The sequence below is a fragment of the Doryrhamphus excisus genome, unplaced genomic scaffold (genome assembly GCF_037039965.1).
Source record: "Doryrhamphus excisus strain RoL-2023G ecotype Guam unplaced genomic scaffold, RoL_Dexc_Guam_v1.1 HiC_scaffold_73, whole genome shotgun sequence".
Lineage (NCBI taxonomy): Eukaryota > Metazoa > Chordata > Actinopteri > Syngnathiformes > Syngnathidae > Doryrhamphus > Doryrhamphus excisus.
This window is the reverse complement of record NW_027621877.1, coordinates 310-27,863: the sequence shown is the minus strand read 5'-3', so window position 1 is coordinate 27,863 and position 27,554 is coordinate 310. Positions and strand designations below refer to the sequence as shown.

The 27,554-nt window shown below is 55.8% G+C and overlaps 5 protein-coding genes and 1 pseudogene across 5 annotated transcripts; 2 read left to right on the top strand and 4 right to left on the bottom strand.

The window, feature by feature from the left end:
• Nucleotides 1-2,432: 2,432 nt before the first annotated feature.
• LOC144898081 (putative cysteine desulfurase, mitochondrial pseudogene) lies at nt 2,433-3,326 on the bottom strand (annotated as a pseudogene).
• A 399-nt stretch (nt 3,327-3,725) lies between these two features.
• On the bottom strand, nt 3,726-6,341 carry LOC144898080 (uvrABC system protein A-like). The gene is made up of 3 exons (XM_078788966.1): nt 5,899-6,341; nt 4,864-5,821; nt 3,726-4,814 (listed from the first exon to the last, which is right to left on the bottom strand). Exons 1-3 carry the CDS (start codon nt 6,339-6,341, stop codon nt 3,726-3,728), a joined length of 2,490 nt encoding a protein of 829 aa, XP_078645092.1.
• Nucleotides 6,342-12,934: 6,593 nt separating this feature from the next.
• On the top strand, nt 12,935-15,973 carry LOC144898079 (uncharacterized protein YyaL-like). The gene is given in 5 exon segments (XM_078788965.1): nt 12,935-12,996; nt 13,059-13,204; nt 13,580-14,026; nt 14,029-14,934; nt 14,976-15,973. Coding segments are annotated over 5 exon segments (2,559 nt in total).
• A 2,695-nt stretch (nt 15,974-18,668) lies between these two features.
• LOC144898078 (large cysteine-rich periplasmic protein OmcB-like) lies at nt 18,669-19,994 on the bottom strand. The gene has a single exon (XM_078788964.1). The coding sequence runs from the start codon at nt 19,992-19,994 to the stop codon at nt 18,669-18,671; it is 1,326 nt and encodes a 441-aa protein (XP_078645090.1).
• Nucleotides 19,995-21,112: 1,118 nt separating this feature from the next.
• LOC144898077 (transaldolase-like) lies at nt 21,113-21,946 on the bottom strand. The gene has a single exon (XM_078788963.1). It carries the CDS (start codon nt 21,944-21,946, stop codon nt 21,113-21,115), a length of 834 nt encoding a protein of 277 aa, XP_078645089.1.
• A 4,288-nt stretch (nt 21,947-26,234) lies between these two features.
• Nucleotides 26,235-27,211, top strand: LOC144898076 (putative zinc protease RF_0338). The gene is made up of 2 exons (XM_078788962.1): nt 26,235-26,735; nt 26,816-27,211. The coding sequence occupies exons 1-2, from the start codon at nt 26,235-26,237 to the stop codon at nt 27,209-27,211; spliced, it is 897 nt and encodes a 298-aa protein (XP_078645088.1).
• Nucleotides 27,212-27,554: the final 343 nt, after the last annotated feature.

The following is a 27,554-nucleotide window of genomic DNA, read 5'->3' as shown; positions in this document are numbered from 1 at the left end:
TTTTTGCCGGCTTTGGCGTCGCCGCCTACTTCCCAGGTCGTCGTACAATAGCAAGCTGATCCGTCCTTGATCATTTGCTATTGCTGTTGGGTAACCGATTCGAGCTTTATACGACAGGCAACCGGGGCTAACGCCCTTCGGCTCATGTGCTGTTGGGTAACCGATTCGAGCTTTATACGACAGACAACCGGGGCTAACGCCCAATGGTACTTACTTTACATCGGAGTCCTTCATTTTGCTGGCCGGTTTGGTCCGTTTGTCAAAATGTACATCCTTCGGGCGTTTGCGATATGCTTCGCGTTTGAAACGCCGATTGGGACGCCGGGGCAGCTTGTCCTTGCGAGCAATTTGCAACGCCCGGGAAAACGCCTTACGCCAACGTGATGGCTCGGCGTGCATGTGACGAAGCAGGAACGTCTGGAATGTCGTCCAGGTTCGCTTGAAACTCATCCGACGTGGTTCCACTTGCTCCAACCGCGCCGCTTCGCTGCGAAGCCAGCACGTCAGATTGTAGGCCACCACCGATGTATAAAGTTCCTTCAAGAACATCTCCACGCTCTTGGCTCGGATCTGTTCGGCTCCCAGAACCACTTTGAAATTGCGAATGTCAATCTCAACGTCGTAGCGACGCTCGAAGAGTCCTGCCAGAGTGAACGCGTCCTGTGGCAACGTACTGACCAGATAAAGCGTCAACGTATCGGTCACAGCCACCTCGTGCAGGGTCACTTCAACTGACGCGTCTTCAGGAAGATCCGGTTGGGTCTTGCGATTCTGAGCAGTCGGCTTCAATTCAGCTGGTACGATCGGTGATGCTCCGATTCACTTTGCAGACTCGCTTGGCGACGGAGCGATTCAAAGTTCGACTTCTTCATCCGCAGCAAAACGTCATGACCCCATTGAACCCCTGCGTAGGCAACTCCGAAAATGCCGAATCCGGCATCGCCAAGGATGATTGAATGTTCTGGTAACTGCTGCATTCCCTGACAAGCCAGTTGCGTTTCCGAAACAGCTTTTTCCCCATACATCGCTCCAACCTGGGGCAGTAACGCGCAGCCACTGGCCAGCTCGTGAAAAACCGTCAACAGAGCGATCGGCCAAACTCCCTCGCCAAATTGGTTCGAAGCTGGTGGGAAAGCCATTTGCAATGACTTCTCTGGAGCCAGCGAAATGGTTGTCCCGTCGATCAGGAACACCCTCTGATCATCAAGGCTCGGTTGAGTTGTTGATATGATGCCAGAGCTCACTTCGTCAGCAAACCACCGGGCTACTTCCAGTGGCAGGCGTGAACGAGCTCGGCTGTAGGCGGCGTTATTGGGCGAAAGGGTGTTTTCGTCGAGTCGTTTGTTTTCGGGCAAGCAGGACGGTTTCGTTTCGACCAGGTGTTTGACGGCATTTTCGAGTGACGAGTCGGGCTTGAGTCGTTGGTAAACGAGCATCCAGAGGACAACACTGGCGGTGTAGACGGTATGAGCGCGTTGAGCAAAAAGCTCATTGGCTTCCTCGAAGTCAACGAGTTGATGAAGAAGCTCGAATGCGCGATCGAATTGTTGTTGTTCCTGATCAGCATCTGATTGACCAGCATCTGATTCGTACGAAAGTCCATGACAAAATGACTCCTTTTGAGGAAAAGAAATCATCGATGCGCAAATGCCGTGCCAAAGTTCCAGATTTTACGGCCCGGCAGCCAAAATAGTTTAAAGTAAGTACCATTGGGCTAACGCCCTTCGGCTCATGTGCTGTTGGGTAACCGATTCGAGCTTTATACGACAGGGTTCGGGGTAGTCAAAGTCATATCGCTTGTCGAAGAAGCCGATTCGGTTAATTCAATTTTGTCCGATACAAGTCCGTGTTCTTTTTGTAGCCGCTGGATTTCGGCTGAAAGCTGAGTGGCTTTTTCTTTTGCTTCGATAGCGGGCCTGGTGATTTGGAGTGCCCGGAGCCATTTCGAAAGATATTGTTTTTGCTCGGACAGTTCGGCAGCCAATTTGTTCCGATTCTTGTTTAAGCAATTGCGCCTCGCGAAAGAATTTATCACGTTGCGATTCGCCTTGGCGATCCACGATTTTGAATCTGAAAACAAACAAGGCTGTATCGATGACTTCACTCGAATTTTGAAATGCAAATCTGTGGGGCTTTGCGGCGGGTGGCTTAAACCAATGTTACCGGGCGAAAAACTGACCGTGGTTGCCACAATCGTTGCTACGTCGCTTCACGGTCGCGCTATCAGACGTGGCGATGTGACGGAGGAAGAGTCGGTGCGAGAGGGCAAGTTGCTGCCGCAGGCAACCCGTCGGAAGCATCCCGCTCTTCCAACCTTTTGGTTCGATGAGCCGAGTTTGCACTTCTGCCGGCGTCAGGTTCTGCCGACGTCAGGTAGAGATAGAGATATCGTCGATCGGTGTTCGGTAACGCATCGGCCTGGTCAAGTCCGCTCACGAGGTGCAGCTTTCCCACGCCGTGATCAGCATCGCCGCAGCGAGATCGATTTCTTCTTCACTGGTGTACCAACCGACGCTGATGCGCAGGGTTGCGGCCGCTTGTTCGTTGGTCATCCCGATGCTGCGCAAGATGGGCGACCGGTAATCGGTATTCTCGTGGCACGCGGACCCGGTTGAGACACACAATTCGGGCACAATCCGCAACAAATCAGCTGAACGAACCGATGGCAACGATACCGACAACGTATTCGGCAGCCGGTCGACATCGCGTCCGTGAACGGCCAGTTCGCCACCGAAACGATCGATCAGATGATCGGCCAGGCGATCGCGCAGAAAACTCAAACGATCCCGGTCGGCCTGGCTGACTTTGGCGGCCATTTTGCAAGCCTGTCCCAAAGCCGCCGCCAGGGCGACGTTTTCGGTTCCGGGCCGCAGGCCCAATTCCTGGCCACCGCCAAATGTCACCGGTTCAATCGGAGTGCCTTCGCGAACGTACAGCGCCCCGATGCCCTTGGGGGAATATAACTTGTGCCCGGCGACCGTCAGCATGTCGACGCCCATCAAATCCACGCCCACGGGGATCTTTCCCACGCTTTGCGCCGCATCGGAATGCAACAGCGTACCGTTTTGCCGACACAGTTCGGCAATTTTGGAAATCGGCTGCACGGTGCCGATTTCATTGTTGGCGTGCATGACACTGACCAGTTTCGTGTCGGGGCGTAAGCTGGCCGCGACCGTTTCGGGTTGAACCACGCCGTGGTGGTCACATTCGACATAAGAAACGTCATACCCCAATGCTTCGACGTGTTTTGCCGGGCCTGCAACCGACGGATGTTCGATGGTCGATACGATCAAATGGCCGTTGCCAGATTTGCCGTTTGCGGTCATCGCGCCGATAATCGCCAGGTTGTTTGCTTTCGGTGCCGCCGCTGGTGAACACGATATCTTCGCGACTGGCGCCAAGCACCGTCCCGATATGCATCCGCGCGTCTTCGACCGCTTCGTGCGCACTGCGGCCCATCGAGTGGTCGGATGACGGATTGCCGTAATGGGTTTCAAAATACGGCAACATCGCTTCGAGCACACTTGGTGCAACCGGCGTCGTGCTGTTGTAATCAAGATAAATTCGCTTCACGGTTCACGTCGCCTGTTGGTTTTCCATCGCCGGATCGCACATCGCCAAGTCGTACCACGCCAGTACCGGATCCATTTTCAAAACATCGTTCCATTGTAAATGGCAAACCGAACCCGTTCACGGTCTGATTTTGAAACGGGTGGCGGTTTGATTCAGTTGGCGCGCAAATAACGGCCTGTCAGCGATTGTTCGGATTGTGCGATTTGTGCGGGAGTCCCACAAGCGACAATTTGTCCGCCGTGTTCTCCCCCGTCGACGCCCATGTCAATCAGCCAGTCACAGGCGCCAAGTACATCGGTATTGTGTTCGATGACGATGACACTGTTGCCAGCATCGACCAATTGTTGCAGCAAATCAACCAGGCGCCGGACGTCGGTAAAATGTAATCCGGTCGTCGGTTCATCCAACAGATAAAGTGTGTGTCCGGGCGACGGCCGCGACAATTCCGTTGCCAATTTGACTCGCTGAGCTTCGCCGCCCGAAAGCGTGGTGGCACTTTGTCCGAGTCGCAAATAGCCCAGCCCCACATCGACAAACCGATTCAGCGTGTGATGCACCGCCGCCATGTGATCAAAAAATCCGGCTGCCTGAGAAACTTCCATTTCCAGAACATCCGCGATGGAACGGTCCGCGTATTTGACTCGCAGCGTCTGTCGGTTAAACCGACGGCCCGAACAACGGTTACAGGTGACATACCAGTCCGGCAGAAAATTCATTTCGGTTTTCGTTGCTCCCAACCCGTCGCAATGGCCGCACCGGCCGGGCGTGTTGTTGAAACTGAAACGAGCGGCGGAAAACCCCATCTGCCGGGCATCGCGGGAGGCGGCAAACAGGTTGCGAATTTCGGTGAAGACTCCGCAATACGTCGCCAGACAGCTGCGGGGTGACCGGCCGATCGGTTTCTGGTCGACGGGCACCATCTGGTTGATTTTGGATAACCCCCGGATCGACCGGTACGGTTGGGGCCTGGCCGATTTCACGCCCGACCGCCGGGCGAACGCCGGAAACAAAGTGCCGTTGATCAGCGTGCTTTTGCCGCTGCCGCTGACGCCGCTGATACCGACCAGGCGGTGCAGCGGAATCACGACGTCAATATTTTTTAAATTGAACCCGGTGGCACCGGTAATTTTGATTTCGGCGTCGTTCGACGAGGTTAACCGTCCGGTGGGCCGGCGGGGATAAAGCGGCGGTCCCGGTGATTTCAGTAATTCGCCGATCGAACCGTCATCGGCTTGTGTAATCTGGTCAACCGGCCCGGCGACCCGACACCGGCCACCATGCTGTCCCGACCCCCGGCCCAATGTCGATCAGCCAGTCGGCTGAGCGGATCATTTGCAAGTCGTGTTCCACGACGACGACCGTGTTTCGTTTTCCCTGCAATTTCCGGATCGTACCGATCAACCGCTCGGTGTCACGTGGATGAAGACCGATCGATGGTTCGTCCAGAACATAACCCACCCCGGTCAATCCCGAACCGATCGTTGCCGCCAGACGGACCCGTTGATATTCACCGCCGCTTAGCGTCGCGGTTTTTCGGTCGAGTGTCAGATAACCCAGCCCGACTTGTATTAAATAACTCAACCGTTGGTCGATTTCCTTGAACAACGACGCACCGATCAACCGTTGTTCGTCGGTCCATTCAATTTCAGCAAGATGCCGGGACAACCGGGTGACGCTTTTGCCGGAAAACTGGGCGATCGATTCCCCGTTGATCAATACACTCGACGCGGCGGGGTTCAACCGGGTCTCGGCGCAACCGCTGCACGGAATCATTTCGTCCGGCTCATTGGCACCCCCGGACCGCCGGGTCCGTTTTGGCGGCGAAGCGATTTCGCCAAGGCCGTGGCACATCTCGCACGCCCCGACAGGGCTGTTGAAACTGAACAGTCGGGGATGAAGCTCTGCGATCCCCCGCCCACAATCGGGACAGCTTCGGTCGGTGTTGAAATACGATTCGTGCCATGGGTGGTCGTGTTCATCGTCCGGCGGGTCCGACGGCGGATTTTGGGAAAGTACGCGGATCTTTCCGCCCGAGATAACCGCTGCCAGACGTAACGCGTCGAGCAATCGCGTTTCGGAATCGGGACGAACGACGAGCCGGTCAGTAACCGCTTCGACCGTGTGCGTTTGGCGCGGGTCAAGTTCGGGAATTTCATCGATATCGTAAATCGTTTGGTCAATTCGAATTCGCACCAGTCGTTGTTGGCGCACCGTTTCGATTTTTGCCGCATGTTTCCCTCGGCGGGCTCTACCAAAGGCGCCAAAACAACCAACCGGGTCCGCTGAGGCCAACGTAAAACCGTTTTTGCAATGGCCTCGATTGACTGATGGGCCACGGGGATCCGGCAATCGGGACAATGGGCGGTCCCCATTTCGGCGAACAGCACACGCAAATGGTCATAAATTTCGGTCAACGTGCCGGCCGTGCTGCGAGGCCCAACCGAACCCGATTGCTGCCCCACATACAGCGTCGGTAACAACCCCGAAGTCGATACAACGTCACTGCGCGGCAACTGGTTCAGCAGCGGCCGGGCAGAAAGCGTCAGGCTTTCGATATATTGCCGCTGACTTTCGGCGACCAGTGTATCGATTGCCAGACTGCTTTTGCCGCTGCCACTCGGACCGGTAATAACCACGACCTTGCCATGTGGGATATCGACATCGAGATGTTGCAGATTGTTGGCCCTGGCGCCGCGAATCTGGATACTACGCAGCGCATCGCCGAGCCCGGCAACTGGTTGGCCGTTGAGTTTTTTCTCGGTGGGCATTTTCAAAACGTGGTGCGTCTCACCAACTTGATTCGGTCGCGCCGCGATCTCAAATTGCGACAAGTGTCCTGGAAATTGACTTGTGGCGGTCGTGTTTTTCCCATGATTAACGTAATGGCGGTGGAATTATTTCAAAAACGCGGGCGAATTGGAATAGCACCGCTTTGGCACGCCAGTTGCCATTATCGTCGAAGTGGATGAGCGAAAACGCCTGGTTCTTGTCTTTTGATCCGCCATCCCAAAACCAGGTTTCGCTCATCCGTTTCGCAACAGGCGCAGGCGCTGAACCCGTTTCAGGCCTGCGCTTTTTTTGTTGATTGGATTGGTGGCGTATTTTCTGAGAAATTTTGATTCTTTTGGAAAACCGTTTGCGTGGTTGACCAGACGAGTCCCGGCTGGCGGCAAAATTATTGAACATCGCCAATGCGCTGCAGCGGTGCCTTGTCATGCGTGGGGTTCCGTTTTAGGCTACGGGGTTGGTGAAGTGGTTTTCTGTAGCGCTTTCCCGTTGCCGGTTTCATTGTTTTTTTCCGGGAAAGTCACCCATGATCAACACCGTTACGCCCGCACTTCGAAAACGTCCGGCCACATCGCCAGCACCGTCTGTTTCGAAAACATCAACATCGAGCAAATCATCCATGGCTAAAAAAACCAAAGGCACCGCCAAGACTGCGGGAAAAAACAAAAAGTCTTCATCGGCGATTGATTCGCTGATGAAGGAAAACAGAATTTGCACAACGCGGTTCAACAAATCGAAAAACAATTCGGCGATGGCGCAATCATGGCGTTGGGGACCGATAGCGTTTCACGGATCCAGGGAATTCGAACGGGCAGTCTGTCGTTGGATATGGCCCTTGGGGGTCAAGGGCTGCCGTGTGGGCGAATCATCGAAATCTATGGTCCGGAATCGAGTGGCAAAACGACGTTTGGCCCTGCATGCGATTGCTCAAAGTCAGAAATCGGGCGGCGTTTGCGCATTTATTGATGCCGAACATGCATTTGATCCATCGTGGGCGAAAAAATTGGGAGTCCGACTTGATACGTTGCTGGTCAGTCAGCCGGGCAGTGGCGAGGAAGCGATGCAGATCACCGAAATGCTGGTCAAATCGAATTCGGTGGATGTGATCGTCGTCGATTCGGTCGCCGCCCTGGTTCCCAAACAGGAACTCGACGGTGAAATTGGCGCATCGCACGTCGGGCTTCAAGCTCGCTTGATGAGTCAGACGATGCGGAAATTGACCGGAGCGATTGCCAAGAGCAAGACCTGTTCCATTTTCATCAATCAGATTCGCGAAAAAATCGGGGTGACATTCGGCTCACCCGAAACGACCCCCGGAGGGCGTGCGTTGAAATTTTACAGCAGTGTCCGGGTGGATGTCCGGCGGATTGGTACGTTGAAAGACGGCGACGAAGTCGTCGGGCAACGGGTTCGGTGCAAGATCGTCAAAAACAAGGTCGCCCCGCCGTTTCGTATCGCCGAATTCGACATGATGCACAAAAACGGCATCAGCTACGAAGGAGACCTGATCGATCTGGGCGTGGCCCACCAAATCGTCCAGCGAAGCGGCAGTTGGTTTAAATACGGCGGCGAACATATCGGGCAGGGCAAGGAAAAAGCGCGCGCCTTTCTTGCTGAAAATCCTGATGTGGCTCAACAATTGGCCGACCAGATTTTGCAAGCTGGCGGTTACAGCGACGAAATTGCCGAAGCGGTCGCCGATGCTTCGACATCCGGGACAGCCGAACCGGTCATTTGACGACCGTGAAATAGCTTTGAACGACCCGGTTCAAAAATTCGGAAGTCAATTGCATTGGCAATTCGTTGTAACGCAATGATTACGAATCTGATTCAGCAAATCACGGGGGTGGCAACGTCGCAACGGCCGCTTGGCGTCGCGATAGTGGCGTTGAATTAGTTCGTCGATCACGGGGGGATCGTATCGGCAGTCAAATTTTTTGCAGTACAATTTGAACAGGTGGTGGAATTCCGCCGGTGTCGGATCGCCAATTTCGATCTTGTAAGGAATCCGGCGAAGGAACGCGTCGTCGACCAGATCCGACGGTTCCAGGTTCGTCGAAAAAATAATCAATTGCTCAAATGGCATCTGAATTTTTTTGCCGGTTGCCAGCGTCAGATAATCGATCCGGTTTTCCAGCGGTACGATCCAACGATTCAGCAGTTCTGACGGTTCAACCCGTTGCCGACCAAAATCGTCGATCACCAGACAGCCGCAATTGCTTTTGACTTGAAGAGGAGCTTCGCTGACATGGCTGTTGGGGTCGTGGCGAATTTCGAGTGAATCGAGTGTCAATTCGCCGCCAACGACCACCGTCGGACGACGGATCTGTTCCCAGCGGCGATCGACCGAAGCCGCTTTGAGCATCCGCATGTCCTGATCCTGATTGCGGTGATGGTACGCCGCATCGAAAACCTTGATGATCTGGCCGTCTTCGTAAATCGCTTGCGGCACCCAGATTTCTTGTCCGAAACACGCGGTGATCCGTTGGGAAAGGGTTGATTTTCCGTTGCCCGGTTCACCGTACAAAAACAAACCGGCTCCTGAATTGATCGCCGGCCCAAGCGCTTCAAACAGCGATTCGTCGATCGAGATGTCGCGGAATGCTTCAAGTAATTCACGGCGTTTGGGGGTTTCGTAGCGGATCGATTGCGCGTCAACCGAAACGATGTAATCTTCCAGCGGAACCGGTGCCGGGCCGTTGTAAGCGTTAATCGCCAACGCATTTTCGGCGGCCGCCCGGCCGTCGGAGGTCAATGAGTATTGATAATCGTTCAGCGGCGCCGATCCCTGATGGACGACCAACGCCTGACCCGTAACTGTTGGTAGATCGGTTCGAGCAGATTAAATGGAATGCAAACATGTTCGGCCAGCTGACGGCCGCTGTTGACGCCCCGAAACCGAAAGCCGTTTGAGAATCAGGCTTTCAATCAACGACGACGGAATCCCGACATCGGTCAGGGTCACCGGTTCGAGCGGCCGGAACGTTTCGTTGGCCATGACCGTCTGCAGCAAGCTTTCTGCGGTGGACATGGATTGAACGGTGCTCATCGTTTTGTGTGCTATCTCACAATCTGGGAAAACGTTTCAGCGAACGATTGCGTTGTGCCAAAAAACCACCGGGGCTGGTATCGGGATCTGGTCCGCCCGAAACGGCGTTTTTACCGACCAGTCAGTGATCGGCCGAACCCACGGCGGACTTTGCTTTGTGCGGGAATTTCGGTTCAAATCGGCAACGGATGTCGCTCGGCGCCACCTGATGCGGCCACCCGAAGAAGCCCGGCGGGGGTTTTCCCAAACAAGCGATACAATCGGCAAATCCGTTGAGTTTGTTCGGGCGGCGGGAAAGTTTGTTCGAATCACCGCTTTTTCGGTGAATCGTCAGTTGGGTTTAACCTTTAATTGCGTGGAAAATTAACAGCCCTGTTTACCGGGGAGCGGGTCGACCGGTCGAACTGCCACGCCGGGAAAGCTGATTTCACTTTTGATATTCACACCGACATTCAATCGCCGGCCGGGGCGGCTGTTAAAAACGCCTTTTTAACGCTCAACGGTTCAGACCCAGATCCTCATGGTGACTCATAGCAATTCGACTCGTTCTGGCGCTGGCCCGGCGTTTCGCGGCCGCGCGGATTCCCGGGCGGTGGAAACCAGCTGGTTCTTGAGCGGCCAGACGGGACAGAGCGCGGCGATATCAAAAACCGAAATTTTGCATTCGCCCTATCGCATCGGACGCATCGCCGATTGCGATTTGACGATTGAAAACGGAGCCGTTTCGAAAACCCATGCGGTTCTGGAAATTGATGAAAACGAACACGGTCTCTGGGTGGAGGATCTGGGCAGTACCAACGGTACGTTTGTCAACGGTTTGCCCGCAGCCGGCAAGACTCAATTAAAAGACGGCGATTTGCTTCAAATTGCCACGATCGTGCTGCGGGTTTCGGCGGGAGTCAAGCCGGGCGAATCAGCGACGTTGACCGAAAGCGCCTGCGACAAGGCATTGGCGATCATCCAGTTTGAAAAACTGCTCAACGAAGGGGGTTTGTTTCCGCACTTTCAGCCGATCGTTGCCATGGACAACCAGGAAATCGTCGGTTTTGAAATCCTCGGCCGAAGCCGGTTGTTTGGCTTGCGTTCACCCGCGGAATGTTTGCCGCTGCCGTTGGGCTGGGACAGGAGTGTCAGTTAAGCGAGCTGTTTCGAATCAACGGAATTCAAGAAGCAAGACGACTCGATCCGGAATATAACATTTTTCTTAACACGCATCCGGCCGAACTGGGCACCCAGGGCCTGTTTGGTTCGCTTCAATCGTTGCGAGAGTTGAATCCCGATCAAAAGATCACGATCGAAATTCATGAAGCGGCAGTGACCAATCCCAAAATGGTCAATGAATTGCGTGCGGTGCTGGACGATTTGGAAATGAGCCTGGCGTTTGACGATTTTGGTGCCGGGCGGGCAAGGTTGATCGAGTTGGGTGAAGCCAAACCGGATTACGTCAAATTTGACATGAACTGGTCCAGGACATCAACAGTGCTTCGGAACATCGTCAGGAACTGGTCAGCGCCCTGGTCCAGATCGTCAGAGAACTGGGAGTCAAGGTGCTTGCCGAAGGCGTCGAAACCGAAGCCGACCATGTCGTGCTGGCGGAAATGGGCTTTGAGTTGGGTCAGGGTTTTTTGTACGGACGGCCACAAAAGCTGACGAAATTTCTCGACCATTGTCGTCTTGTTGAAGACAACCAGGTTTCACAACGATCCCTCATTCGGTGAGGAGAGACGTGTGGGTTTGAAGGTCAGGAAATGGTGTGTCATGAGCGACCTGAGTTGTTTCGGGTGCTCGTTGCGGATTGGGTCAAGGCAGTTGCGGATTGGGTCAAGGCATCGGTCGATGGCGTTGATGAATTCATGTTGATGAATTCATCGAATGTCGCGTCGTGCGGACCTTGAAGAACCGGCTTCTTGACGAATTTCCATCAACGCTCGATCCAATTCAAATTCGGACCGCTCGATCGAATTCAAATTCGGACAAGGTAGCGTGTCCGGGGACTTTGCCGCATGACCATTGAGTCATACGGCAAGGATTCGGCAGCCTGCTGTCTTGCAATGCCTTACTGGCCAAGCGGCACAGTCGTCGAACTCGCGTCGGTGGTCCGCCCCGGCTGTTGAGTCGTTGGCGGTTTGTTGGCCAGATTGGTCTGATTTCGCCCGCAACCTGGCGGTCTGGCCGGCAAAATCAACCACCTTGGCTGCCGCCGCCACATCGGCCGGCTTGAAAAACGGTTCGCGATAACTTGGCGTTTCAATCCGGTTGAGCCCCAAAAGCTGACCCCATGCCATGCCGTCCATCTGGTGCCACGCGGCTGCCTGGGCGACCGGTTGTGACACCGCACCGCTGGCGAGTAATCGTAAGGTCTCGCTGATTTGCGAATTGCCGGTAAACTGGTCCAGCGGAATGACCTGGTATTTGATGCGCCGGGCAGGGTCTTTTTTACCGTGTTCAAGACAGACGGTGGTGATTTCGACGCTGGCTTTACACCGGCGGGAACGTTGAAAATCGCGTCGGGAACGTTGAACGCACCGCCGCCAAATCCGTTACCGAATCCACCGTTACCGAATCCACCGTTACCGAATCCACCGTTACCAAATCCACCGCCGCCAAATCCGTTACCGAATCCACCGCCGATTCCCTGGTTGCCGGCGTTGTTACCGAATCCACCGTTTTGATTGTTTAAACCGCCTTGAATTCCGCCGCCTTGAATTCCGCCGAATTGCTGCTGCAGTACCGGAACGGCGGCAAAGACTGGTGGCAACTTGATCGCCAACGGACGGTCCGTTTTGTTTTTGAACAAAATCTTGGACTCGGTCGCGTCTTTAGCCTTGATGATCACTTCGACATCGCCCGATTCGATCGCCGCGAACATTTCGATTTCTTCAAAACCGGCACCGGTTCGGTCGTCTTGTGGACCCGGCGAAGTGCCCGTTGTTGCCGGGGAGACAATTCAACCGGCGCATCGGTCACTGTGACACCCGGCGTGACATCGGCCGGATCCGCTTCGGCGGAGGGTAATTCGTTTTGGGCGTTAAGGGTGACCGCAGCTGACGCGACGAACCATGTCAACGCTGAAGCAACCGCTTTTCGATTGAACCGGAAAGGATAAAACCGGAAAGTACGATCGGACCGTTTCATAATGAACTCCTGAGAGTGTTGAAGCAGATACGAACCATCGTATCTGCCGCCAGCTGATGCCCCTGGCCGCGATGTGCCAATACAGCGTATCGGCATTTCGACAATTATATCCTTCCCAAACGCCCTGGGAGAAGTTGATTTGCCGATTTTATCCGGAAATCCGGCTGTTTTACGGAAAATTTCGGGCCAATCGGGCATTTGGCCACCGGCCAGGCGCTGTTTCAATCCGGTTTGCGACGTTTTTTCCGCCGCCTGGAAAGCGTTGATTCGGCGGACACCGGTCGGGGAAACGGCTATCCGATCCCGGCCAGGTTCGCCGGAGGAGCCTGCCGGACAAGCGAGCTGACCGCTTTGAATTTGTCATGTTTGGCCGATATGCACCATTCGAACATGGTGCTTTCGACCGTCAACAACTGGACGCCGCAATTTTCCATCCGCCGCACCGCTGTCTGGTGATCGGTCGCTGCGCGTGAACCCGACGCGTCGACCACCACGTAAACATCGAACCCCGCAGCCGTCAGATCCAATGCCGATTGTTGGACACATACGTGTGTTTCGATCCCGGTCAACACAATTTTTTCGGTTCCGTTTTCGTTCAACGCATCAATCATCGAGCCACATTCCCGACAGCTGAACATGGTTTTTTCGACGACCCGGTCGGTGAGAAATTCATGCAACCGGTCGTCGGTATGGCCCAATCCTTGCGGGTATTGTTCGGTGAACCAGACTCCAACACTCAATAACCTGGCCGCTTGCAACAACCGGCCGATATTCCAGACCACCAGACGTTGTCGTGAAATGTGAGGAATCAGCTTTTGCTGGACATCGACAACGATCAAGGCGCTGTTGTCGGGGGAAATCAGGTGTGGACTACGAGGCAAATCCATCGGGCAACCCGCAAGTTTCATTGGCACAGTTGGCATGGCACAGTCGGCAAAGGCACAGTCGGCAAAGGCAACCGATTCTAACCGGACCGGCACCGCCACGAAACCGATGCAATTCGCAACCGACCGGTCCGTCGGTACAATTCGAAAGCAGAGGGGCAGACATCCCGTATTCACCCTGTTTTTCATGGCTTTGCCAAAAACGGCTGTTCCACCAATACAAATGATTCATCTGGATCCGAATCCGTGCCAAACCGATTAGCCGGCCAAAGCAGCCCGTACTTGCTTCAACATCAGAATAATCCGGTCGACTGGCATCCCTGGGGTGACGAAGCGATTGAAAAGGCAAAGGACCTGGACCGGCCGGTTTTTTTGTCGATCGGTTACAGCGCCTGTCACTGGTGTCATGTGATGGAACATGAAAGTTTCGAAGACGAATCGATCGCGCGGTTTCTCAATGAACACTTTGTCAGCATCAAGGTCGATCGGGAGGAACGACCGGATCTGGATCAGATTTACATGCAATGCGTCATGGCGCTGCGCGGCGGGCATGGCGGTTGGCCGTTGTCCGCATTTTTGACACCCGGGTTGCAACTGTTTTTGGCGGGACGTACTGGCCACCTCGCGCCACCGCCCACATGCCGGGTTTTGACAGCGTGATCAGACAGGTTCACGAAGCGTTCATCAACCAACGCGCCAATGTGCAACAACAAGCCGACCGGGTCGCACAATGGCTGGTGCGCACCGTTGGCAATCCGCAAAACCAGACCCCGACGGCTGTTTCGCCCGACGCACCGGCACATGGCGATCCGCCGGGATCGAACCCCGACGTGAGCCGACGGGCGCTAGCCCCGGTTGGTTTTCGGCCCGCACAGGGCGATCCGCCGGGATCGAACCCGGGCAGATCCGAAATAGCCGAACAGGTGCCGGCGGTGGTCGCCGCGGCGGCCGCACAAATGGCTCGTTCGTTTGATCCCGATAACGGTGGTTTTGGAACCGCACCGCCGAAATTTCCTCAACCGACCCAGTTACAATTGCTGATGCGCATGTCGCAAATGAATTCGACAGCGCACCGGGGGTCGCACCGGACCGATGTTCCGTCCGCCGCCCGGATGATCGACATGGTCCGGCAAAACCTTGTTGCAATGGCTTGCGGGGGAATCCATGACCACGTCGGTGGCGGGTTTTCTCGCTACAGCGTTGATGCGCACTGGACCGTTCCCCATTTTGAAAAAATGCTTTACGACAACGCGCAACTGATGCGGGTGTACAGCGAATACAACTGGCTGACGGGCGACGTTTCGGCCCAAAACGTCGCCGTGGGCACATTTGAATATCTGCAACGCGATATGCTCGATCCGCGCGGCGGTTATTACAGCAGCGAAGACGCCGACAGCGAAGGCGTCGAGGGAAAATTTTATGTCTGGACACCCGACGAAATTGCTGCGGCGATCGGTCCTGACCTGGCCAGCGAATTTTGCCGCCGCTACAACGTTTCGCAAGCCGGTAATTTCGACGGTGGTAACGTTTTGCATCGGTCCGTTCAGATCGGTTCATCCGCCGAATCGACGGGACCACCGCCACGAATTCGCCAGGCCAATGTACTGACGATCACGGGCCAATGTCCGAGCCATTGGATTCCAAATGGACCGACGCGCTGAACCGGTTGTATCATCGACGTGAAAGACGGGTTCGACCCGGCCGTGACGACAAAATCCTGACGAACTGGAACGCCCTGGTGATTGACGCTCTGGCGGCTTTGATTTCGACGTTTCCCGGTCGTTCCCCGATTCGCGATCGGTTACTGGCGGTGTTGCGACGCAATGTCGATTTTCTGTCGCGTCAGGTCGATTCGGACGGGTCACTGTTACACAGCCATCGAAACGGGAACGGACACATCCGGGGGTTCCTGGACGATTACGCGTTGTTGATCATCGCATTGATAAATTCCGCTTCGATCGATGCGACGCATGGCGCAAACTGGGTGATACGGGCGGTGGCGCTGGGGCATGCGATGCTCGATCGGTTTGGTGATGAACACCCGGGATTGTTTTATACTCAGGCCGGCCAGCGACATCTCGTCGCCCGGCTCAAGGATCTTCAAGATGGCAGTACGCCCGGCGGAAACGGTGCCGCGGCGCTGGCGATGGTTTTGCTGTATCGGGCGACCGCCAACCCGTTCTGGAAAGAACGCGCCCAGGAAATCATTCGATGGGCCTTGCCGGATGTCCAGCGTCAACCGCTTGCGCACGGTCAGATGCTCATCGCGGCCATTGAAGCGTCGACCGACGCCGGCCATACGATCGTCGTGTTGCCTGACAACAAGCCGCCTCAATCGGGCGTCGATCTGATCGACGCATTGCTCGACCCCGGCCGCCGAACGGTCTCGCACACCTTGTTGTTCGGGACCGAATTGCAGTTTCAAAACGACGCGTTCAACCCGAAAGTGTTTTCGTCCTGCCGGTGTATCGACAACCAGGTCACCGCATACATTTGCGAGGAAGGTTTCTGCCGCCAGCCAGTGGTTGACGCAAGCGGATTGTGACCCAACCGGTTGCGACAAAATACGAACGGCGACGCGTGCTGCCGGGCCAGTTGGTGACCGCTGCGATACACCGTTTGTGCCGGTTCGAGGCATCCTTGATCCCCGCGCAGCGCGTGAAGTAAACGGTTTTCCGCCGGGCCCCGCCAGACGGTGACGCCGCAAAGGCTTTTTTCCGCCTGGTTCGGGCCGATGCGAAAAGCGCCGATGCGACAAACCAGGGCGGCAATGGTACAATCACCGGTTCATTCTGAACCTCGTCACTCGAACCGGTATTCGTTTCCATGAGCGTGCGCATCAGCGTTGTCGTTTCTCAACACCCGGGCAATCACCCGGCCAAACGACAACTCGAAGAAGACATCGTCGCGGCGCTGTTGTGCGAAAAAGGGATCGATCTGACCATCGTCCCGCACCTTTATCATTTGGAAGCAAACAGTACGGGTTTGCTGGCGCTGCGGCAAATGGGTGGCCATGTCGTCGTTTTAAACTGGTTGTATGAACGGGCCAGCCGGTGGATCCTCGACCGCAACGGCATCAGTGGCCAGGTTGGAACCGTTTTGTTGACCGCCGAACCCGACCCGGATGATGACGAACCCGATGGTGAAACCGACGGTGAAACCGACGGTGACCTGCCCAGCGCGAGTGATTGAATCCCGGCAATTGCCCGACCGTAAAATATATTGCCTGGATTTGCGGGCCAGCGACCTTGCCGGCGATTTCGTTGACGAAATCAAACGCATTCGAACCGAATCGTCGGTGAAACTGGTTCAGTTAAGCGACCTCGCCGGCGCAACGGCCGCATTGCCGGAATCGGACTCAACCGCTGATGCGACCGGAAGCCGGTCGGCGGTCAATCGCATCGAATCGCAAACCGGGGCAGCGCGTCGCTGGTATCCTGTCATTGATTTTTCGCGATGCACGAACTGTATGGAGTGCATCGATTTTTGTCTTTTCGGTGTTTACGGTGTCGATCACAGCGAAAACATACTGGTCGAACAGCCTGACAATTGTCGTAAAGGGTGCCCGGCGTGCAGCCGTGTTTGTCCGGAAAACGCGATCATTTTCCCGTTACACAAAACTCCGGCGATCGCCGGCAGCGCCGAAGTCGGTGCCAGCCTGAAGATCGACCTTTCCGCGTTATTTGGGTCTCCTCAGGGCGGCAAATCGGCTGAAGAACTGGCGGTCGTCGAACGGGATGAACAATTGAAAATGGCTGGCCGCGCGATGGTTGGCGATTCGGTGGGCCTTGGACGGCCGGCCTCCAAACCGACAGCTTCTCCACCGCCCGACGAGCTTGACGGGTTGATCGATGCGCTCGATGAACTGGATTTGTGAATTCGCAAACCCACGGTGCCAGTGATCGCCACGTTGATGTTGCCATCATGGTTATAGTTGCCATCATGGTTATAACGGAACGGTGACATCGTCGAGGGTTTCGAATTCGCGATCCGGTCCGGCGCTGCGCACGATTGAACCGTGCCACGGTTCGATCGGGTCGAATCGCAACGGCTGACCCCACGCATCGGCATATTCGACCGCGACCACGTTGCCCAGAATTTCCAGCGGCAATGATGTTCCCGCCGGGTCATCGGGCGGATCGGCCAGCTGGCGGGCGATTCTTTTCGCGGCGGTTTGTAAACTTGCGCGGGTTTGACGGATGTCCCGTTGCAACTGACGCTGAACTTGTCCCTGTTGTGCCGCCTGTTTTTCATGTCGGACGTCAGCGATTCCCGCCGCAATGAACAAGGCCATCGCCAAAACGACCGGTGTCGATAAAACAATGCTGGTCAACGAAAAGAAATTAACGCCTTGGCGGACGCCACAAATGCCCAACACCAGCGACAGTGGTGACAACAATCCGCAACTGAGCACAAACAGACAGAACCCGAAAAATCCGGCGAGACTGAATCGATTCCGCCGTCGATACCGATACGATCGCCCACATGACGACCAGCCGGTGGTTGTTTCAGCTCGGGCCAACGCCGCCGTCATCACCGGCGGCTCGTTTTTGGACGGGCGGTGATCACCTGTTTTATCGCAAAAACCGTTGCTGCAGCTGTGGTGAAACGCCATTGGTTCGGTCCTGTTCATTCTTGTGCTTGAATCGAAAAAACACGGTTTCTTTGGGGCGAATGGGGCCGATATGGGGCGGTTGTTCAGCCTGGTTGCCGGTCATGGTTCGTTCGAACAGACAAGAAATTGGAAACTTTGGCAAAAATTATTTTTGGGCGTCCACACGGTGCAATTCCGTGGCAATGCAGGCCCGGGCAATTTACGACGTCGAAGCGAATCCGCAGCTGGCGTTCAATGCGCACCGCTCCGGTGATTGGTGGAACGCTTGGCAGACAAATGAATTCGCCACGCCAACAAAAAACGGAAGAAGGTAGTCGTTCCAATGAATCATGCCGGCCGAAAAACCGGTCGGCAACTGGAAAAGCGACACCGTATCGATGCCATACCGACATCAACGATTGACTTGCGGCCGGAACGGGCTGTTGTTTCTGATTCGCGGTCGATGTCGGGGCCGCATTTGACGTTCCCGATGGCAAACCGTTTTCCAGTGATTGAGTCGGACGGGCGGCTTGCATCGATTTACCGTAAAACCGGGTGGTGCCCTGAAACGCTTCATGCGAATCGGCTTCGTTACAGCTCAATTGAGCCCGGAAACGGTGGGTCCCCGGTTCGGATGCATTCGCCATCACGGTGACATTGATCTCTTCACCCGGTTCAATCGCTGGAATATCAGCGAACATGACTTCGCCCGGAGCGGTCCGGTATTCAGGCCTTCGGCCCGTGTCGGTTCGATACCATTGGTAAAGTGCATGACCAGATTGACATTTTCTGCGCGACGACTGCCGCGGTTTTGCACCTTGATTGCATAAACGATTTCCTGGCCGGTGGGCAACGGGCCTTTGGGATCCGAAACGTTCAACACCAGGTCGGCCACCGTTTCGACCCGTGTGGTGGCCGACGTTGCGGCGACCAGTTCGTGGTCACCGCGAACTCCGAATTCAACTCGGACATCGCCGGCAGCGTTCAATTGGCAATGCACTTCGAAATTGCGTGCTTCGCCCGGTGGCAAATTGCCAACCGACCAGTTCAATGCGTTGACATCAGCCGTCGCACCGCTGATTCCCGAAACGTATTTGACGCCCGTCGGAAAATTCAATGATGCCGCTACTTTTTGGGCCAGCGCATCGCCGGTGTTGCGGACATTGACCTGATAGGTCGCCATGCTGCCGGCGTACTTGAGTTGTGGTGCCGAAAGCGCGATTTCCAATTTGGCTCGACGAACGATCACCTGGCGGGTCGCGGTGACCGGCGCGCCGTTGTCACCCGCTGCCGAAGCCACCAGATCCAGCTGGCCCGGGCTGCGAGCCGATAATTCGACTTGAAACTGTTTGTGTTCGCCGGGCCGGATATCATCCAATCGGGCCTGGGCGCCGCCGATCGCTTTGGACAACATGACCTGGACCGATTCGGCAGTTCCGTTGCCCACATTGTTGATCGTCACGTCATACATCGCTTTTTGGCCGAAGAGAACTTCATCCGGTCCGACGATCGTCATTTCCAGGCGCGGTTCAGTCACAGCGATTTGAGTTTTGGCCGTTGTCTTTTCCAGGTGCCATTCGACATTCAAGTCAAACGCATCGGCCTGGCGAGGAATAACGTTGATCGTCATCGTTTGTTCGTCCGACGACGCAACCCGGGGAATCGTCCAGGTGACCAGATGGTTGCCCGGTTCCTGAACCATTTTACGGTGTCCGCCGGTGGTGATCACGTTGGTGACTTCGACCCATTTCGGCAAGCGGGCGCCGATGGTCAAGCCGTTTGAATCGATCATCGACCGGTTCTGGGCGACGATCTTGTAAGTTGCCGGTTTGCCGATGGCAATCGAATTTGGTCCGAACGTTTCGACTGAAATTGCGGGAGACGACGATTCAACCCGGACACTGCCGGAAAATCCGTCACCGGCCAAAGCGTCGTTTCCACGCAACGATCCACGTATCCGGGAATCACGCATCGATCCACGTATCCGGGAATCACGCATCCCCGAATGTTGTGACGCCGTCAATTCGGGCCGATGCCCAACCACAACTCCTTGATCCTGTTGGCGACCGGCGAATTCCTGAGTTGATGCCGGGATGGTGATCAAATCGGACGACGTACCAGTTGATGATCCAGTCGGCGCCGACGCGGTCCGGTGGGTCGGGCGGGCCGCCGTTTGGACCGCCGGTGGCGAATGGTTAACCGGTGGTTGCGGCGCTACAGATGGTTGCGGCGTTACAGATGGTTGCGGGCGCAACGGGTGTTGACGACGCAGTCGACAAAGAATCGATTTGTCGATCGTTGGCCGCAGTCGCTGGCCGATTCAATGGTTTCGTATCGATCGTCGTCACGATCGTGTTTTGGGGTTGGGCGGTTGAATCGTCCGGCCGGTTGATACCTGCCGGCGGTTTCGTTCCAGCGAGAATCGGCGGTGGAACCGGTTGATCAGCCGACGGATTTTTTTCCGAAACCGGCTGGCTTTGAGCCGAATCGGTTTGCTGATTCACGAAACCCGTTTTCTGGACGATCGGTGGCAGCTGGCCGTACGGCGAGCGACGCGCGTAAGCGCCGGGTGTTGGAGTCGAATGAGTCACCGTACCAAAAGTTGGTAATCGGCCGGTGGTGTCGGTGATGCGCGAAATGGGCGGCAGTGTCGACGGGGTCGTTGCCGGCCCGACCGGCCGGGCCGAAACGTTTCGAACGCTTAAATCGGGAAGCGACGGATCGCTCAATCCTCTCACTCGCGGCGGCAGAAAAGAACCGGATGTTCGATCTGTGTCATGCAATGACCGTGACGGGGGCGCAAATTGCCGGATCTGTTCGCGCGTAATACGACCGGGAATACGATGCACCGGTTGCTGGCGCACATCGCCCGGACGCACACTCACCGGCGGAAGCCCCGACGGCGAATAACGGGATGACGGAAGCGGTGAACCGGTTTGAGCCACGACATTGACACCATGCGCCAATATCGTTGCGGTCAGTACCCAATAGTACGGCGACAATGATCTCACTACTTTTACCTTCGCTTGCAGACGGATAATCGGTCAATCTGCATTAGCGTCGGCAGGCATCGGAGTCAAGCTTTAGCGATTATGACGATAGCGCGGTTTTTTCCGGATATCTCGATCGTATTAACGCTAGCAATTCCTTTTGCGGGCTGGTGAATTTAACGATTCCTTCGTCCAACAGAGTTCCTTCGAGGTGTTCGAAATCAACCGTTGCCATGATCTCTGCGACGATGCTGTCGTCGGGTAACTGGTCGACAGTACGGGCAAAAGTTAATCCGCTTTGCGCGACGTGGTCGCTGGTGGCTGGTGGATTGGTCTGGATATCGGCCCCGGCCAATGCGGCCACGTACCTGGACGGTGGGTCGGTCGGTTTTTTGGTGCCGGTACTGGCAAAGACAATTTCCTGGTCGAGCGGACAATCCTTGTTGGCCCAGAAATCGCGGTTGTCCGCCCAGATCCGCTGGGCGTTGACGATGCCGACCCGGCCCTGGCTGGCATCGGACAGTTCGGGGCAATACTTTTCGGTGTAAACATCGATCCGGGAAACGAAAATGCTGTAGACACTTTTGAACCCGTCCAGATCATCGCGTCGCTGCGCACCGGCCCAGACCGCATCCCGGGCGGCCCGATATTGGCGTTGAGAAAAAATCAACGTGACGTTGACAGCGATTCCGGCAGCGACGATCGCTTCCAAAGCGTCGATTCCCGCAGCGGTCGCCGGAACCTTGATCATCCGGTTGTCGCGGCCGGCCGACCAAAATTTGGCCAATTCAATGTAGCGGTCAATTCGTTGTTGATGATCGAGTCCGATTTCGTCGTCTTCGACCAGTGGGTCAAGTTCAAAACTGACGTAACCGTCGTTGCCCCGGGTCGATTTCCAGATATCGTGGAACACGTCTTCACAATGCGAAACCATGGTATCGGTGATTTGCCAGGCGATCGAGTGTTCATCATCGTTTTGCCTGGCCGCTTGCGTTAACGCATCGTCATACCGGCCGGTCTTGATCAAATCGGCAACGATGATCGGATTCGACGTGGCTCCGGTTGCACCCAATTCACAATAAGTTTTAACCAGCACCGGGTCAATCGAATCGAGCCACAATCTGGTTCCCGATTCGATCAACGATTGAATTGCCTGGGACATTTGTTACATTCCTTTGTTGGGAGCGATGATTCAGGGTTTCAACAACGCCGGTTCGATGGCAACGCCTGTTGGATGATCACCGGGTTAATTTACGGGTTCGCTCTGTCGACCGAAACCCGGGACCGGCCATTGCCACCGAAACCACTGGACGGTTCGTGGTTCTTTTCGGTTACCGTAAGTTTTCGGCAAACATGAATGATTGCTGGCATGAATGACCAACGGTTAAAAATTCTGATTATCGGCGCCGGCCCGGTTGGCATCGAAGCGGCGCTGTACGCGCGTTACCTGGGGTACGATGTCGTCGTTGTTGAACGCGGGCCGGACGCGGGCGAAAATGTGCGGCGATGGCAACACGTGGTCATGTTTACGCCTTTTTCGATGAATTCGTCGAAATTGGGCTTGGCAGCCCTTGATGCACAAGGCGTCACGGACATTCCGTCGCCCGATGACACCGTCAGTGGTCGTCAGTGGCGCGACCGTTATCTGTTGCCGCTGACGAAAACGGATCTGTTGCACGACTGTTTCCTGTTCGACACGTCGGTGGTGTCAATCAGTCGCCAGCGATTTCACCCGGGCGACGCCATCGGTGATTCGATTCGCTCAACCGACCCGTTTCGAGTGTTAATGCAATGCAACGCGCACGGCGCCGTGGAAGAGCGCACCATCGTCGCGGATGTGGTTCTGGATTGCTCGGGCACATTTGGCGAAGTTAATTTTCTCGGAACCGGGGGAGGGCCGGCGGTCGGCGAATTGAACATTCGAAACGATTTGGAATCCGCTGACCACGGAAAACGGATGCTGCCGCACGAACAACTGGCCCGTTTCGCGATGACCTATGCGACGCCCGACATTCAATTGGCGGTTGACGGGGCAACCGGAGGAATTAAAAAGGTTCTGGTGATTGGCGCCGGCTATTCGGCTGCGACCACCATTACCAATTTATTAGCCGGTGGCGATCGATCAACCGAATTCGATATCACGTGGATCACCCGGCCTCGACGGCGAGCCGCAGTTCGCGAAACCGACCCGGCTTCCCCGCCGATTCGTCGTCTGGCCGACGATTCGCTCGACCGACGCGACCAGCTTGCACAATCGGCCAATCATGCGGTTATCAATGGCACGGTCGAGTATCGAACCGATTGCGCTGTTGAACGGATTGAACGGCACGAAAAAAAAATGGTCGTAACGCTGCGACGATGGTCCGTTGATGACCATGATCTTCAAACCGACAGCGATAGACACGACGAAGATCGGTCTGCCGAACACCGGTCACCGGGAATCCATCGGCCGTCGACCTGCGATACCCACGAGGCATTCGACTGGGTGATCGCCAACGTCGGGTGTCAGGGTGATTTTACGATTTGCGAACCGTTGCAAATCCATCGGTGTTATGCCAGTTGTGGACCGATGTCCCTGGCGGCAAGTTTAATCGGGCAAACCGGTGGCGACTGTCTGGCCATCGAAGCACCGGGCCCTGATACGATCCGGACGACCGAGCCGAACTTCTTTTTTCTTGGCAGCAAGGCTTACGGTCGCAACCCGAATTTTCTGTTTCGTACCGGGTTGCAACAGATTCGCGACGTGTTTTCGATCGTTGGTCAACGTGAGAATCTGGATCTTTACGCGACGTTCGAAACGAATCCAACACCGACTTGATTGCCGGACACCGCGCCGTGTGCAAGGCGGACGTTGTTCAAATCACGGGTTGCTTCGATCGTGGGGCCGAATCGCCAAGGGAACCATCGACGGGTTTCCGTCGATCCGGTTACCGCCGATGCGTAAGTCGCATCTGGCCGACCAGCGCCCGTGGCCCTCGATACAAAAAGAAATCAAACGGTTGTTGGTGATGCGGTTCGATTTTTTGGATAATGTACTCGACGTTGCTGAACGATTCGGTTTTCCAACCGTCCATCGCGACAATAACGTCACCCTCTCGCAAATTGGCACGGCTGGCAGGACTTGACGAACGCACTTCGACCACCTGCATTCCGGATTGAAAATCGTTTCCGAAACGGCGCATGACGGCCGGCCCAAGGGTTTTTAATTTGACGCCCATCGTGCGCCAGATGAATGTTTCACGGTCAATCGATGCGGGGCCCAACGTCAATTCGACCGTCCGGGCGTCGCTTTGAATGGAAACCTGGTTTCGATTGCCGGGCTGGGCGACGGTCAATTGTATCTTTTGTCCGGCTGATTTTCCCAATAACTGGGCTTGCCATTGCAGCGCGGTCGGGCACGGGTTTCCATCGACCGCCAGAATCCGGTCGCCTGGCCGCAAGCCGATTGCGTGAGCCGCGGTGCCCGGTGTGATCCTGGCAACGGCAACTTCAGTATGATCGCCCAGGTAAACGGTTTCGGGAATCAGCCCGGTGGAAACCTGGTTTTCGTTTAACTGGCCGATCAACCGCTGGGTGACGTTTAACGCTTCGTTGACCGGAATCGCAAACGCGATGCCTTGGGCGTTGACGCGGACGGCCACGTTGACGCCGATCATTTCGCCGTCCATGTTGATCAACGGCCCGCCGGAATTTCCTGGATTGATCGCCGTGTCGGTCTGGATCAGGTCGTCATAAACCTGGTTTTCGGTGACCTGGACACGTCGTTTGAGCGAACTGACGATGCCCTCAGTGACCGTGTTTTCGTATCCGTATGCGTTGCCAATCGCCGCTACCGATTCACCCAACATCACGTCGGAACTGTCACCCAACGGTATGACGTTCAACGGACGCCCGACGGAAATCTTGATGATCGCCAGGTCGGTCGATTCGTCCCGGGCGACCAGTTCCGCCGTTGCCCGGGTTCCGTCGGGAGTCGTAACCTGGATCGGCTGGACGTCCTGGACAACGTGGAAATTTGTCAGAATGTACCCTCGCGGGTCGATAATGACCCCGGTGCCCATACCGTTGACTTGCTTGGGGGCGGCGGCGGAAAACCCGTCCCGGTTGGCCAGTGATTTTTGGCCGCGGATGTTGACCACGCATAATTGCGCCCGGGCAATAGCGCGAACCAACGGCGTGTGACGACTGGATTTCTCTTTCGCCGCCAGCGGTGCGGTGCCCAGCCCCGATCCTGATCGGTGCGTTTCGCCAAACGCGGCCGTCGTTTCGACGTGCCCGTTTGCCGCGTTGCCAACGCCGGTTGGAATTTCGGCGCGAATTACCGATGCCGCCGGATTGACGTATCGATTGGCATCGATGCGGTTGCCGGTATCGTTTTCGGTCGATACGGTCTGGGCGTCGAGGCCGGCAACGGTCAGCGCCAGCAATGCGATCGCCGTAACCAGCATTCGTTCCCACAAAACACGTGGTCGACCAGATATCGTGCCGGATCGGCCGGTTGATCTGGCAGCGGTCAAATCGCCAGACCAATCAATTACTGAATTTTTCTGCATCTACCAGTTCTTCGCCTGCGGGGTCAAAGAGCGGTCGTTTCAGCGGCGGATCCATTTGCTCATCACACGTGGCCGGGTCTGACAAATCAAACCGGGCACGATTCCCGGCACGCGGCAATTTCGCCCGAAATGCCGCTTTACCGCCGGGCCGCAAAAAAAACCGCCTGCATGCTGACGTCACGTCGATGCCTGGGTCAGGCGGCGACCATGATCGATTTCACCACGGCCGTTTTTGCTGTCAGCGACGGGTTCAGGATCGCGGAAATTTCGCTACCATTGAAACAATCGTTACAAGCTGTACCATCGGCCTTGATTTTGGCGGGCATGAAGCTCGGCCCAATCGCCGGAACAGACTGCCTATTTTGACTTGTCGTTGATTTGATGGCCTTGATGAATTCACCAACAATTTTTCACCGGATTTTCGACAACCAGTTCGTATTGATCGGCGAACCGATGCCATGGCTCGAATCGGCGGCGTATACGTTGACGGTACCCGCCGGTTGCCAGTTTGATCCGGCGGAAAAGCTGGGGCTTGCCAATCTGGTTGGCGAAATGGTTCAGCGGGGTTGTGGCGACCGGACCAGCCGTCAATTCGTTGAAGCACTTCAATGGCTGGGTGTTGACGATACCGGTAGCGTCGGCGTGTATCGGGCGCAATTTGGCGGCGCGATGCCATCGACGTCGTTACCCGACGCATTACCGTTGCTCGCGGACCTGGTGCAACGCCCGACATTACCAGCGGATCAATTTGCCGAATCGTTGATGTCGTGTATCCAGGAAGTCCATTCGATTGACGACGACCTGTCCCACAAGTTGATGATCGAGGCACGGCAGCGAAATTATGGCGATGTCATCGGGCGGAACGCCGCCGGGACGGTCGAAACATTGTCGGCGATATCCGTGGATGATGTCGTTGATTTTCATCGCCGCTACTATCACGGCAACGGGGCTATCCTGTCGGTCGCCGGAAAATTTGACTGGGAATCATTGTGTGAGCAGGTCGAGCCATTGTTCGGTTCATGGAAACCGGGCACCGTTGGCAACGCGGTGGCGACCGGCGGCCGGCGCGACGAGTATCATTTGCAACACGACAGTCGGCAAACGCATATTGCCATGGTTTACGACGGGCTGCCGTACCGGGACGACGATTATTTCCTGTTGCGGGCGGTCGTTGGTGCGTTGTCTGGCGGAACCAGCAGCCGCTTGTTTACCGAAGTCCGCGAAAAACGCGGGTTGTGTTATTCGGTCAGCGCATCGCTTTCGGGGACCTTGCAACGTGGTTCTGTCATCGGTTACGCCGGACGACATCCGACCGCGCGCAAGAAACTGTCGATGTCATGGCCGCTGAATTTTCACGAATCAACAACGGGATTACCGCCAGCGAACTGGACCGGGTGAAAGTTCAGGTGCGCAGTGCGTTGGTGATGCAGCAGGAATCGTCGATATCCCGGGCTGGATCGAACGCCGGAGACTGGTTTCATTTGGGACGGGCGCGCGGGCGCGATGAAATCAACCGGCTGGTTGCCGATTTGACGGTCGATCAAGTCAATGAATTCCTGGCCGGTGGACGGTTTGGCGAATTCGATCTGGTCACGCTTGGACCGCAACCATTAAACAAGCCGGCCGCTGTGGTGCCGGCTGGTTGAAAACAAACCCGATCAAGGTGTCTTATGCAATATCATCAAACCATTCTGGACAACGGATTGACCGTCGCTGCGGAATGCAACCCGGGGGCCTGTTCGGCGTCGGTTGGCGTGTTCGTGCGAGCCGGTTCGCGGGATGAGGCCGATGATTTGTCGGGCGTCAGTCATTTTCTCGAGCACATGGTTTTCAAGGGGTCCGACCGGCGTTCGGCAGACGATGTCAACCGTCAACTGGACGAATTCGGATCGCGTTCCAATGCTCGCACCGGCGAAGAAAGCACCGTCTATTACGCGACGGTGTTGCCGGAATTTGTGGTTGGCGTTGTGCAATTGTGGTGCGACTTGA

Coding starts and splice junctions, on each gene's coding strand:
- LOC144898080 (XM_078788966.1), bottom strand. CDS start 6,341: ATGCCCACCGAGAAAAAACTCAACGGCCAACCAGTTGCCGGGCTCGGC. Junction 5,822..5,898: donor CGGATCCCCGTGGCCCATCA/GTCAATCGAGGC, acceptor CGCCTTTGGTAG/AGCCCGCCGAGGGAAACATG. Junction 4,815..4,863: donor TGATCGACATTGGGCCGGGG/GTCGGGACAGCA, acceptor CCGGTTGACCAG/ATTACACAAGCCGATGACGG.
- LOC144898078 (XM_078788964.1), bottom strand. CDS start 19,994: ATGCGTGATTCCCGGATACGTGGATCGTTGCGTGGAAACGACGCTTTG.
- LOC144898077 (XM_078788963.1), bottom strand. CDS start 21,946: ATGGTTTCGCATTGTGAAGACGTGTTCCACGATATCTGGAAATCGACC.
- LOC144898076 (XM_078788962.1), top strand. CDS start 26,235: ATGCCATCGACGTCGTTACCCGACGCATTACCGTTGCTCGCGGACCTG. Junction 26,736..26,815: donor ATTTCCTGTTGCGGGCGGTC/GTTGGTGCGTTG, acceptor TTATTCGGTCAG/CGCATCGCTTTCGGGGACCT.